Source organism: Nannospalax galili, unplaced genomic scaffold (assembly GCF_000622305.1).
Source record: "Nannospalax galili isolate Female #2095 unplaced genomic scaffold, S.galili_v1.0 scaffold541, whole genome shotgun sequence".
Classification (NCBI taxonomy): Eukaryota; Metazoa; Chordata; class Mammalia; order Rodentia; family Spalacidae; genus Nannospalax; species Nannospalax galili.
In genome coordinates, this window is record NW_008345054.1 from 1,890,174 (window position 1) to 1,903,944 (window position 13,771).

General features: G+C 37.2%; 1 protein-coding gene across 2 annotated transcripts in view; it reads right to left on the reverse strand.

Annotated features, from left to right (window-relative positions):
* Positions 1-13,771, reverse strand: part of Arhgap32 (Rho GTPase activating protein 32) — a 329,882-nt gene that overhangs the window by 95,310 nt on the left and 220,801 nt on the right. For both annotated transcript variants that reach the window (XM_008841370.3, XM_017800189.2), the window contains one exon: positions 5,205-5,286. In XM_008841370.3, the coding sequence (XP_008839592.3) occupies positions 5,205-5,286 (82 nt within the window). The remainder of the gene's footprint in view (positions 1-5,204; positions 5,287-13,771) is intronic.

Below are 13,771 nucleotides of genomic sequence, written 5' to 3' on the forward strand. Positions count from 1 at the left end.
CACAGGGCCCAAGCTAGGAGTAGAGAACAGCGGGGGAGATGGAAGGGTGAGCGCGGCTGGGGAGAGTGGGCCAGGAGGGTTAGCCAGTGGTGCAGGTCCGGGAAGCAGGGAGAGGTGAGGGCGGGGCCAGGTCCCACGGAAGCAGTGCTCCTGGGGCCCAAGGAAGGCCCCAAGCTGGCCTGGTTGAAAACGATCAGGAAGCAGCACCAGTTCCCCAGGTGTCTGGGGACCCAAGACCAGGAATGGCACAGGGCCCAAACCAGGAGCAGAAAACAGCGGCGGAGATGGAAGGGCGAATCTGCAGAATTCTTTAAGACCGTCAAAGAAAAGTTAACATTAGTCCTTGTCAAAACACTCCACAAATATAAAAGAACAGTGCTACTCTGATTCCAAAACCAGATAAAAGCACAACAATAAAAGAAAACCAAATAGATCTATTTCTCTGATGAATATAGACACAAAAATTCTCAGTAAAATACTTGAGAAACAATACAAGAGTATATTAAGAAGATCATAAACCATGGCCAAGTTGGTTTCAATTCTGGGAAGCAAGGGGTTCAACAAACACAAATCAATAATTCTAATACACATATAAGTAGATGACAGAAATGTGATGATAATCTTACTAGATGTAGAAAGTGCCTCATAAAGTTCAAGACCCTTTCATGTTAAAAACTGAAAAAGTGAACAGAAGAACCTAACATAATAAATGTTATATATGGCAAACTATATTTAATATTAAAGAAAATGGGATAAAACAGGCAGCATGTCCTCTAAAATCAGCAACAAGATAAGGATATCCATGCCCATACTTTTAATTCAATATAGTACTTAAAGTCTTAGAGCAATTAAGCAAGAAAAATATGTCAAAGGGACATAAGCAGGAAAGGAAGAAGTGAAATTCTCTCTATTGGGGAATCTGCAGATACCTTAGAAGACCCTAAATAATCCACCAGAAAACTCAGATCATATAACAGTTTTAACAAAGTAGCAGAATACACAATCAACACATAAAAATCAGTAGCTTTTCTATATACCAATAATGAAAAAAGATACCAAGTTCTTTAAAAAAGCATTCACAATAGCTTATAAAATAAAATAAATTCACAAGGAGATGAATTACTTCTACACTAAAAACTTTCGGTAAAGGCACCAAAGGAGGAAATTGAAGACAACACTAGAAGATGGAAAGCCTTCCCATGCTTGCCAACTGGAAGAATTAACATAGTGAAAACGATTATTACCTACAGATTCAATGTAATCCCATTAAGATTTCAACAACATTCTTCACAGACCTGGGGGAAAACAATCCTAACATTTATGGTAGGCAAAAAGACCCTGAATAGCCAAAGCAATCCTAAGCAGAAAAAGCAAATGCTGACAGTAGTATCACAGGACCTGATCTCAAGTTAGACTACAGAGCCATAACAACAATACAGCATGTTACTGGCACACAGACACACACCAAGAAAATGGAGTAGAAGACAGAGTTTAAATCACTTAAATTTTGTCAAAGGTGCCAGAAACACACAAGGGGAAAAGAAAATCTTTTTAAAAAATGTAGAAGAATGACACTAGATAACTTTCTCTCATACTATATAAAAATCAACTCAAAATTTATCAAACTTTAATAAAAGGTCTGAAACTTAATGTAAGACTTGAAACTCCGGAACTGCTAGAGGAAACCATGTAAGACTACTTTAAGATATAGGCAAGGAGTTCATGGAAAAAAAAAAAAAACTTTAATTGCCTAGGAAATAATTACAAGAATTGACAAATTGTAGGTTCATGAAATTTAAAAACCTTTGCAAGCAAAGGAAACAAATAGCAGGCCAAAAAATTCAGTCGACAGAATGAGTTAAAATCTTTGTCAACTCTTACATGTGAGAAAAGATTAATATCTAGAGCTTATAAAGAATTGCCCACTTATCATTCAGTCAATAAATGAGCAAGGGAACTGAACAGCTGGTTCTCAAAAGAAGAAATACAAATGGCCAAAAAACACATGAAAAAAGTTCAATGTTAATCACTATCAGGAATATTCAAATGAAAACTGCACTAGGTTCCATCTCACCTTAGTCAGAATGGCTATCAAGAAAACACAACAGAGGCTGGAGAGGATATGGGGAAAGGGAAACTCTTGGCTCTTGTTAGGAATGCAAATTGGTACGGCCACTATGGAAGAGTACCGAGGTGACATATTTATGAGGGTGCTTTTACAAAGGTTTAACTGAGGAGGGAAAATCTATTCTGAATATTGGTGGTACCATTCATGGCCCAGGATCTCATATGGAATAAAAAGGGGGAAAAGAAGAAGCCAGCAGCACTCATCTCTCTGCTTCCTGACCAAGGACACAATGTGACAAGTTGCCTCATATTCCCACTGTCATGCCTTCCTCACCATGAAGAACTATATTCCCTCAAATCATATAGCAAAATAATCCTTTCCTTCTTAAGTTGCTTTTTGTTTAAGTATTTTGTCACAGCAGAGGAAAGTAATTAATATACAATTCTTGGACATATACCAAAAGGAATTTATATCAGCAAACCATGAACACACACATTCATGTTTATTGTTATACTATTCACAACAGCCAAGATATGGGACCAGTCTAGATGTCCATCAACAGACGAATAAAGAAAATGTGGTACCTATACATATCAGTCATAAAGACTCTTCCTAAGTGTATCAGGTTGACAGACAAGATTAGCTATCATGTTATTTACAGGAAAAATGAACACAACTAGAGATCATCATGTGACACAAAATAAAGCAGACTCAGAAAGACAAATATATAATTATCATAAATGGAATCTAGAGTTAAATATGTGTACACGTGACAGGAAGTAGGAGAGGGACTATAAAGAAGGAAGGGACATAAAGTAGGGAGGAGGGGCTGGAGAGATGGTTCAGCAGTTAAGAACACTAAATGTTCTTGCAGAAGACCTGGGTCGAATCCCAGCTCCCACATGGCAGCTAACAACTGTCCGTAACTCCAGTTCTAGGGGATCCAACAGCCTACATGAAGGCAATACATGCATACACATAAAAAATAATAAAAAATAAAGTAGGGAGGAACAGAAGAGGGAACAGTGACAAAAATGAGGGGAAAAAAAGATAGACTAGCACCTGTTCTTTCATGTAAAATAAAGCAAGCACTGGACATCTTTCAGATGCAGAATTTAGATGACATGAAAGCAGAAGGGGGGCAACTTTTGGGCTGAGAAAGAGAGAGGAGGAATAGGTAAGGGTGCCTGTGGGTGAATATGAGCAAAGGACAATGATATATATCTATGAAAATGTCATTATGAAACCCATTATTCTGCATTGTTTACCCAAAAAATGAAATTTAAAATCTCTATGTGCCCAAGAAAGATGAGAACATATATCCATCAAAACACTTGTACATGAATATTTAAAGTAGCCAAAAATAACTTCACATGAACAGGCAAATAACTGTGATATACATTATAGCAAGGAGAACCTTGAAAACATTATGCTAAGTGAAAGAAATCAGATGGAAAATACGACAGACATATTTGTATGACTACAATTATACACGTCTAGAATAGGAAACATGATGGAGCAAAGAGTAAATTGGGTGGGGAGTCTGAGTGGTAGGGAAGAAGTAAAGACGTTTCCAATGTCTGATAATTAAGAGAGGACTTCTTTCTGGAATAATGGAAATGTTCCATAATTAACGATGACTCTAGTTTTACACCATTGAGAGTATCAAAACCCTGAATTATGTACTTTTTTTTAAATTAAAAATTTTTTTTACATGTGCTAGGTGTGGAGTCACACGCCTTTAACCCCAGCACTTGGGAAGCAAAGGCTTATGGATCTCCATGACTTCAAGGGTGGCCTGCTCTAAATACAGAGTGCCAGGGAGCCAATCAGGGCTAAATGGTGAGAACTTCTATCAAAGAAACAAACAATAAAAAAAGTATGTGCATGTGCAAATGTGTGCATGATTTGTGTCTGGGTATGTGCATGCCACTTAAGTGTGGAGGGCAGAGGACAACTTTGTGGAGCTGATTCTCTCCTTCCACCTTTATGGTGGCTCTGGGTCTTGAACTCCGGTCACCAGGCTTACCCAGCAAGTACCTTTATCTGCTGAGCCATCTTGCAGGCCCTGAATTACATGGTTTAAAAAGGTGAACTTTATGGTACATAAATCATATCAACAAAATTGTGTTTTTGTAATGACTAATGCCACATTACTTAAAAAAGAAACCCCTATGAACATTTATCCATCAAGTACCCAAAGCAGGACAAAATTGTTTGAAAACAACTAGAAATACTGACTCAAGCAGAAGCACAGACAACATACTTGAACTATTTTATTTACTGAGAAATAAAGTCAGTCTCTCTAAAATAAGTTACTTGAAAAATGGAAACAACCCCTAATTTTCTGTGAAGAGATACATTGTGAAAGGCTATTCCCTTTTAACTTTCTCTTCAGGTGCACCACAAATATTACCTGCTGTGTGCTCTGCTTTGGGGGAAGAACTGGGAGAATACTCAGGAAGAAAGTAGATTTTCCTTCCCGTACTTCTCACACATGTCCTGAACACTGAAAACACTTTAGGAAAAAGCAGTCCAAATGAATTCTGATGTCCAGAAATTTCTCTAAGCATCCTTTTTTTTTTTTCTTAACTTGAATTTTTGCAATTTTCATACTTAATGGTATCTAGATCCCCTCCCCTCTCCCCATCTGCTCTTATTACGCCCTCCTGCCCAATTTAATGAACAGACATACATATATGTATCTATTATATATGTACATATATATGTATAAAATAAGGCCTATAGAGACTAATTTGTGTCCCCAAATGTTCTTCAATGTGAGTCCATCCACTGTAGCCTGGTTAACCTACCAAAAGTCCCATGCTCAAAGCACACTTTTAACTACTTTATTCATTACTAGCTAGCCTCTACTATGTAATTATAAAAGCAAATAATGACAAAGCTGAGCACAACCCACAGTCCTTTAAAATTGCATAATGCTTATATATAAGCCTTTGTGACATGATTAAAAGAGAAATAAGGCATTTAAAATCAAAACCATATAAAATTGAGAATATGTATCATATTAATAAATGCAAAAACAGGAAAGCAAGCAAACATTTTACTGGAAGAAAACATAGGTTATCTGAAATCATCTTTCCACAACCACATGGATGCAAAAAAGTATACTCACCTGGTTTTGGCACTGAGTTGGTCACTGACTGGGGAACTTTCTGATTAATTAACTCAACACAATGACCAGGGAAGAGTCCCACCTAAAGAAAAGTAAAAAAGAGACGATTCCAAACCAGCTAACAACCAGGATGTGAATATTGCCAATTCAGTTCCAGTAATGCACTCTACAGTCCCTCCCAAATGATTCCATGGTTCCAAGACTCTGAATACCAGATGCCAATTATACAAACAAATAATAAAACAAACTGTTGCTATGAGTATATGGAGCTATGTGGGGTTTTCTGTTCAAATATCTAAGGCTGCTTTGTTAGTTTCACCTTTTAATTTCCCAAACTTCTTTTAAATAAATCAAAGTATCTAATCTGACTATAAGTTGAGCATGCAATAGGTAAAATTTTTACTGGTTAATAATTCACTTTGCTGAAATCTTAGTCTAGTTAAATTAGTATCTGTTATCAACTTTTATGCTTATTTTTAATTAGCATTAAGTCATAATTTATTGTTTTATGAGCATCTCCTTTACTTTTTGAAGGCTTCATTAAAAATAACAGGATTAAATTAAATTTCTGAAATAATGATTCATTTAAAAGTGAAACTCACTACTGCTAAGGAATCAACAGTACCGGGTAAGGTGGAAAGCAAGAAGGAAGAAAATGTCCTTCTGCATGGTGCAACAGATACTGTATTGAAGAGCATGCTGCACTGCCCTTAGAGCAGAGCCACTCACACAGCTTTAGGGAGAATCCTAACAAGCTACAGCAGGAATACACTGAGTTCCTTCTGGACACCCAGAGATACTGCATGGCCAATAAAATAAACACAAAGATAAACACGCTGGGAACCAAAAGTAGGAAGAAAATCTTTACCAATATTTATAGATGTTTCCTCAGATAGGGATAGAAATGGGCCACCATGCAACAGATGTTAAAGCTAAAACATGAAAACTACATCACGCTGCATCTCCCTCTGTTGACAGACTCTGGGGAAGAATGGAACAGCTTCCAAGAGTGTGACTCATGAAGTTCTGAGCTGCATAATTTCCATCTGTGGGGGATTATTTTCACATACTCATCTGTTGCATTCTTATTTCAATTTCTGGATCAATATCCTACGGTGCTTAAAATAATAAAGATAATCACTTATCATGAGTTGAAAGGGAGATATTAATAATCAGTTTTGTCTAAAAACTTGAAGTTGAGATTCTTAAAACTATGTCTTCTAAATGATGCTTTAAGTATCTGTTTTATTAGTGAAATTCTATAACATATTCTACTCAACTTCCAATTTCCCTAAAAAAGTAGACTACTTCCAAGATAGGTTGGAACTTAGTAAGAATCAACTTGAAAATTCTCATTTTCTCTTGCAAGTACTCCACAAGAAGACACACGGCATAGTGGTTAACAGCGCAGCCTTGACAGCAAGAGGCCTGGGCCAATCCTGAATGTGCCACATGCTAGGTTGGGCATGTTAACTTGGTCTCTATAATTTAGTTACCCCATGCAAACACAATAATGATAATACTTATCTCATAAGGGTGTACATAAAAATTAAGCAGATTAGTTTAACTAGAGTGTATGTAGTAATCACTTGTCAAATGTTATGTACATTGGCTACTGAAGACCTCAAGGGCTCTAGATCCTCCACCCAGTGAACAGGGCATTATACCATTCTCTCCGTGTCTCTTCTCTTCTCTCTCTCTCCCCACTGTGTGTGCACGTGCGTGTGTGTGTGTGTGTGTGTGTGTGTGTGTGTATGTGTAAACTAAGTTACTCGCAAATGTCATTCTTCCCATAAAATCTTAAGTCATTTCAATTTATAAACATTTGAAATTTGTCATAAAGATCAGATTTGAAAAGTAGTCATGTACATTCAAGGCTCTGTGCCCTGGGAAAATAGCTCAGCTTCCTAATTTGCAACAATAGAAATTGCACTACTTACACATCGAGAGTTTATGTAAAAACAATTAGTCTAGTTCCTGAACTCTGGTGTCTTTAGGCAAATAATGAGCCTTCTATGACGTCCTTACAAAGACTGCACAAAGCTTAACAAAGTTCTTAACGGAACTATGTTATCATATACATTATTCTTATCTTTCAAGTTTGTCTCAATATACTGTGTTTAGATATATGAGAAACACTGTTTACAGTCTGTGAAGATCTAAACTAGGTAGACTGAACACTGCTCTTGGCACTTTTCTTTACACACTAATATTACTAAATACTAGGCAAAACAAATATTCACTTTTCTAGACTTGGCAGTCAACTGAAAACTAGGCATACGTGAACACAGTGCTGGGCAACTGTCCTGTCTTTTCCTTGCTGTGGTTACAGGCATCCAAACTGGAACTGTAGCAGCCATCACCTGACCACAATGAAAGGCCAAGAAAATCTTAGAGGCCTCTACCCAGCATCATTAAGTTACGGATTCACCACCTGTAGTTACTTTTCTGTTCCTTAAAGCCAAAGAATGCCTAACAATCAAGGGACCGTTTATTTAAAATAGCCAACTTGTTCAGGCATGATGACATATGCTATTAATCCCAGCATTTGGAAAGGCAGAAGCAGGCAGAACTCTGTAAATTCAAGGACAGTCATGGTCTACATAGTGACTTCCAGGCCAGTTGGAGCTACATAGTAAGACTCTGTCTCAACTAAATAACTAAAAAACTAGATAAATAAATAAATCAGCCACTGTCATCAATTTGTAAAAGGCAAACAGATTCTATTTTTCTATTACAAATCATCCATCGTAAACAAATTAAATTGTTTTCTGTTGAAAATGTTAAACATAAGAATGTAACTAACCAGGAAAATGCTCTCAAATGAACAATGATACTTTTCTGACAAATACTTAACCTACCACATTCCACTTCATATGAACACTTCTAAAATACCCCAAATGTCAAGTGGTAAAAATGTCCAGGTCTCTGGCTATCTGGCCTTTTAGTTGGGCCATCTTGATTCATGTCTTATTCTTTCTGCATCAGTGCCGGGAAGGAAGGCATATTGAATACCAGGAGTCAACTCTAAGAGGATGCAAAAGAGAAAAGACCAGTACAGGGCTCCATGATGGCAAAGAAGAGGCAGCAAAGATATAGTAAAAAAAGGAAAAGAATGATTCAGGCTGGGACAGAATAGGGGACTTACAGAAAGAGTGAGGAAGTTTACTTTAGTAGTTTTCCTTCAAGTCTTTGAGAGAAAGTGAGAAGTCAGAGAGGTTATTGTATCTGGAACTGTGCTGGTAAATAAATGTTTAGCAACAGGCTCCTAATGAGGAAAAAGGCCTCGGCTCTGTGTTTGCTAGTGTTTGTAGCATAAATACTCCTATTATAGTTATTTCAAAGTATCAGTGGGACACAGAATTGAAAAGTGATGCAGAGTAGTGCCAGGCTGTATCATGTTTATACCATATAAAAGAAAAAACTCCGAGAGCACAAATAACAGAAAAAAATGTAAAATACATATAAAAAATTTAATATATTGTAAACTTACATACTTCAATTTCTAATGGCTATATTTAACGATTGCTCTCAAGATTCACAAAGATTTTATAAGTGAGTCCAGCTCACCATACATTTGGTCCTATGCCTGTTTACCACCTAGCATCTCCTAGAATCAGTTTCCAGCATGTTGGCAACTTTTTCCTTTCTTTTCTTTTTAAAGTAAATCTATTTTATTTTGTTCTTTGAGACAGGGTCTCCCTATATCCCCAGCTAGCCTGGAACTTGCTATGTCGACCAGGCTGGCCTTGATATCACAGAGATCTGCCTGCCTCTGCCTCCTGAGTGCTGATGGACCAAAGGGGTGTGCTACCATGCCAGGCTTCCTTTTCATTTAAAAAAATTTATTATTATTTATTTATAGATTTTTTGTATATTTCATACAGAGCATCCCAAACAATCTTACTCATCTCTATACACACATCCCAAATGGTACCCTCCCATAGCCTCCCCCACCATCCCACCCCACTGGAGCCCACTGTCATCCCCATTACTACACACTGTGTTATCAGTGCCCCCCCCTGTTACCCAGTGCAAGTCCATCCGCTGAGTCTAGTCAGCCTATCTAGGGTTCCTTGTTTTAGTAAGATCAGCCCTTCCTCATCTAGCAGCAATCAGTTGATGCTGGCAAGTCTTAGCTCACCCTGACTCTAAGGGAATAAGGAGAGCTGGGAAGGAGATGGATTGCAGCCTATCACGATATGTAAGCTAAATGGAATGTCAGGTTTGACTTCAACAGTGAGTGTATGAAAAATTATTTTCATGCAACTTAAAGGAAATGTTAGGCAGAAAAGCAATGTGACAAAATAAGCCTCTGGCTTTGCTAAGATCAGGAACAGAAAAGAATCCTTGCTCAATAAGGGGACTTAATCCTAACTACAGTCTCTTTGAAGCAACCAACTGAAAACTAAAAAAGAACTTTAACATAACAGCAATGTAGTCAACACTGACTTTCAAAAAATTCCTGCTCTTATGATTTTTAAATTTATGGCTGGAGAAACTGAGATTATGAGAACAGCAAAACATTCTTTTTGAAGCTGAGTAAGTTCTGCTTGTTATTCATTCATAGCACAGATTCTTCAGCTGGAATTATTACATTTGCTTTCTAACTTCCTATCCTCCCAAGTCTCTGGTGTTCAAATCCTGTGATGACTGATGAGAAGACTGGAGGCACCCTAACTCTCTTGCCTCCCTCTGCTACCTATACCCCTCCCACATTTTTTCTTCACCCTTGAACATTTAAATTGATGCCTTTAGTTTCTTTGCAATGTTAATCTTCTGCCAAACCAATCCAGCAAACCTCCAAACTAAATTAAATATTCTTTTGAAGAAAATCACTTAACTAAGGATATTCAAACCAATGCAAATTCATAGAAATGCAAATAAATTTTCTCCTGTCCCCACTCTCAGAGAACCTACTCTGCTTCAGAATGACCTCAGTCTGAACTCTAGGTCCTTGCCAACATCATCTCAGCACAAGCAGATGATAAATTAATGAGCCAATGAGTCTGTTGAGATTTTGAAGTTATATCCAAATCTTTGTTTCCACTGAGTTACTAGAACTAGAGAACAGTATTTTTCAAAAATGAGAGAGAGAGAGAGAGAAAGCAGCAGTTGCTACTGCAACATAAAAACTAAAAACTGGGAGAGAAATTCTCAATTCTTTAATTCTTAGTTTCTGGTTCCATTTATTCAAGGAAACTCTTGAAATGATTTCTTTAATACATTCCTCTTAAGTCTTTCCCCTCTCCCACACTCTTCATCTCCCACAAAAACACATTACACTGTCTTCTTAAACGTTCACTCTCTAATTTTCATTGAAAAACTAGCTTTACAGCTAGAAAGGCTGGTTTGAGATTCAGAAATATGGCCAGAGATTAGGATATCAATCTAGGAATTGAGAAAGACATTTTCAGGGGGTAAAAGAACCCAGAACAAAGAGAATGAGAAAGTAGCCCTCCCCTAAATGCAGAGGTTGAATGGTGGAGGATGCCCTGGGAAAAGCAGCAGAAAAGACAGTAGGACTTTAAAAATGCTGTGCCAAGTCAGTAAAGAAAAGAAAGTGTCAGGAAGATAGCACTCGATACAATAAGTCTGGTTCTTAGAATAAGAACCAGTAAAATATTTTTACATTGAGTTCAACAGAGACCACGAGTGATGTAATAAACATAGGGTTTAAGAATGTACTTGTGACTGGGAATGGTAGCATATGACTTTAATCCCAGGATTTAGGAGGCAGAGGCAGGCAGATCTCTGCTAGTTCAAGGCCAGCCTGTTATACATAGTTAAGTACTAGTTCAGTCAAGGATAAACATTGAGAACCTGTCTTTAAAAAAAAGAGTGACCTTGTGTCAGGGATTGTTGAAGGAACCTAGAATGTACCTCTCTGGAATACAAAGGAACACTGAGGAGAAGATAATTCAAATACAGGGGAGCTCTGTCTTTCCTCTTTATTTGCCTACAGCTTGGCTTCTGAAAATGTGGGCTGTGTAAGTGGGGGGATCATGAGAAATGTGGCAACAGTAAAAGTTTCTGAATGTGCAATGGCCAAAAAGCAATTCAAAATCAAGCACACAAAGAATCTAAGGTGCCTGTGGTAGTGATGCCGTGCTGGACCACAAAACTTTAATTTGGGCTCTGAACACACAGCACATGCACTGCTTAATGCACATGCCATCACACCACACAATACCTATGAACTCTGTCTGAAATACCTTGGCTCAGATTTGAGACTACTGAGTTGCAGTGTTTTTACTATATACACAAAAGTTCTTTGCTCTTACAGAAACATAATGTAATAATGAAAGCAAAGACTTCTAATATTTTCTTGCCATTATTCTTATGTTAGCATTAAATCAATGCAATTTGGATTGTAGTGTTGGAATGTTTGATTTTAAAAACTGCTGTTTGAGCTGCTGACTTGAGTTTCATTAAAAAAAAAATCATTAAATTTTGGTCAGAATTTAAGACAGAATTTTCAACAATTTCTGAAAGGACCCAAAACATACTTCTGCTATTTTACACTACATATATATGCAAAGTGGCATACTCAGCACTGATGATTATAAAATCAAAATATTGAGTGACTATGAAAAATGCTGAAGATGTCCTACATCCTGTAGTATCAAATATGCAGCAACGTTTAATTTTTATGTAAAAATAAATAAGCATATCCATCTCATTAGTATACAAATTTGCTTTAGTCTTTAATAAATGACAAAACTATATATATGTATAGCAAAGAAATGTTTAAACTTTATGATTTATTATCAATAGAGATGTTTGATTTGTATTTCTATTTTACTTACCTCTATACCCAAGGTTGCATAAAACCTTCTAAAGTGAAAAGGGGTCATGAGTAGAGAAAGTTTAAGAAGCCTTGGCCTTGGGCTGGGTGTGCTGGTATACATCTTTAGTTCCAGCACTTAGGATGCAGAGGCAGGCAGATCTCTGTGAGAACAAATCCAGCCTGGTCTAATTAGCAAGTTCTAGGCTAGCTAGGGCTACAGACCCTGTCTCAAAAAAAATAAATAAATAAAAATAAAATAAATAAAATAAAAATACACACACAATAAAAAAAGAAGCCTTGACCTAAAGAAGTTTACAGTGGCAATGGTAACAGGTCTGTTAATATCTCACTATTCTCCTTCCACCCCCAAGACAGCCACCTAGAGAGGACACATAATCTCTGTCATACTCTGTTCCAGCCTAGAGATGGCACTGAGGGATCTTTAAGCTGCCCTTACTTTACTAATCCATTTCCTTGATTCTCCTGACTAAATCTCCACCTGAGTATGATGATGGGTCTGGAATCTAGACTGGACACAGGCAGAAAGTGGGTGACGGGAAATAGAGGGAACAGTGGAATGTGATCAAGCATAATTCTGAGTATGGAGAGTTAGCCATCTTCTGTGTATCAAAGACCTGATGAGATTCCATTTCTTTTCCAAGTTAACTCAAAGAAATGCCAATAAGGCAAAACTATATTGCTTTAAAACTATATTAAATTTCCTTTAGCTGATTACTAAAAAAGCCAGAAGAGCAGAAAAGAGCAACATGTGTAAGCAGAGGTGGACTGATCAGTAAATATAGCAGATCAGTGAGTTCATAAAACAGAGCACTGTAAAATAAGACAGGGGGCAGGGGAGGAATATGTGGTCAGAGATCATGGATGGTCTTTTTATGACTCCAAGGGATTTGTAAGTTCTTTCTGTAGCAAATGAAAGTGGGAAAATCTGAGCATCAGAAAGGCAGAAGGTTTTAAGGAAAAAAACCAGCAGCAATGTGCCTGTCAAAGTAGAAGGGAAAGGGAATGTAAGAAAGCAAAGTACCACTTTAGAAATCTTCAAGAACAGAGTACGTAAAAGGTAACAAAGCTCATGATACAAAATTGAGATGGAGAAGGCTAAAAGGATGTAGGAGACACAGACAACTGTCAATTGCACTGAACACACAAACAAAATTTTGTCTTTTTCTTTTACCCTTCTTGGGGTACAACTGGTGAACAACTGAACATATTTATAATGTACATTTTGGTTAAGTTTAGGTATCACAAATATATAATCAGTTCTACAGTTTCCTTGTTATGGTTCCCTCCTTACAGCTCTCCTATCCCTGCTCCCAGGCAACCCCCAATCTCTTACATACCACTGTATATTATTTTAATTTTTCCCATAATTTTATATGAAGTCATGTGGAATTAAGTTGTGTCATCGGTCTTCTTCCACATAGCATAATTACTCTTAAGATCACTCATGTTGCTACATGTATCAATGGTCTGTTCCTTTTTATTCCTAAGTAATATTTTAGTGTACGGATGCTACCATATGCCCATTCATTAATCTGTTGTTTACAGATATTAGGGTTCCTTACAGTCTTAGACTATTATATATAAAGCTGCTATAAACATTAAGTTTTTGTATGGACAGAGGTTTCTATCCCCTTTAGGAAATAACTTAAGAATGGAATGGTCAGGTCATGTAATAAGTATTTATTTCATCTAAAAATCCACCAAACTGTTTTCCAAACTGGTGTAGTAATCTAACATTCCCACCAGCACTGTATGA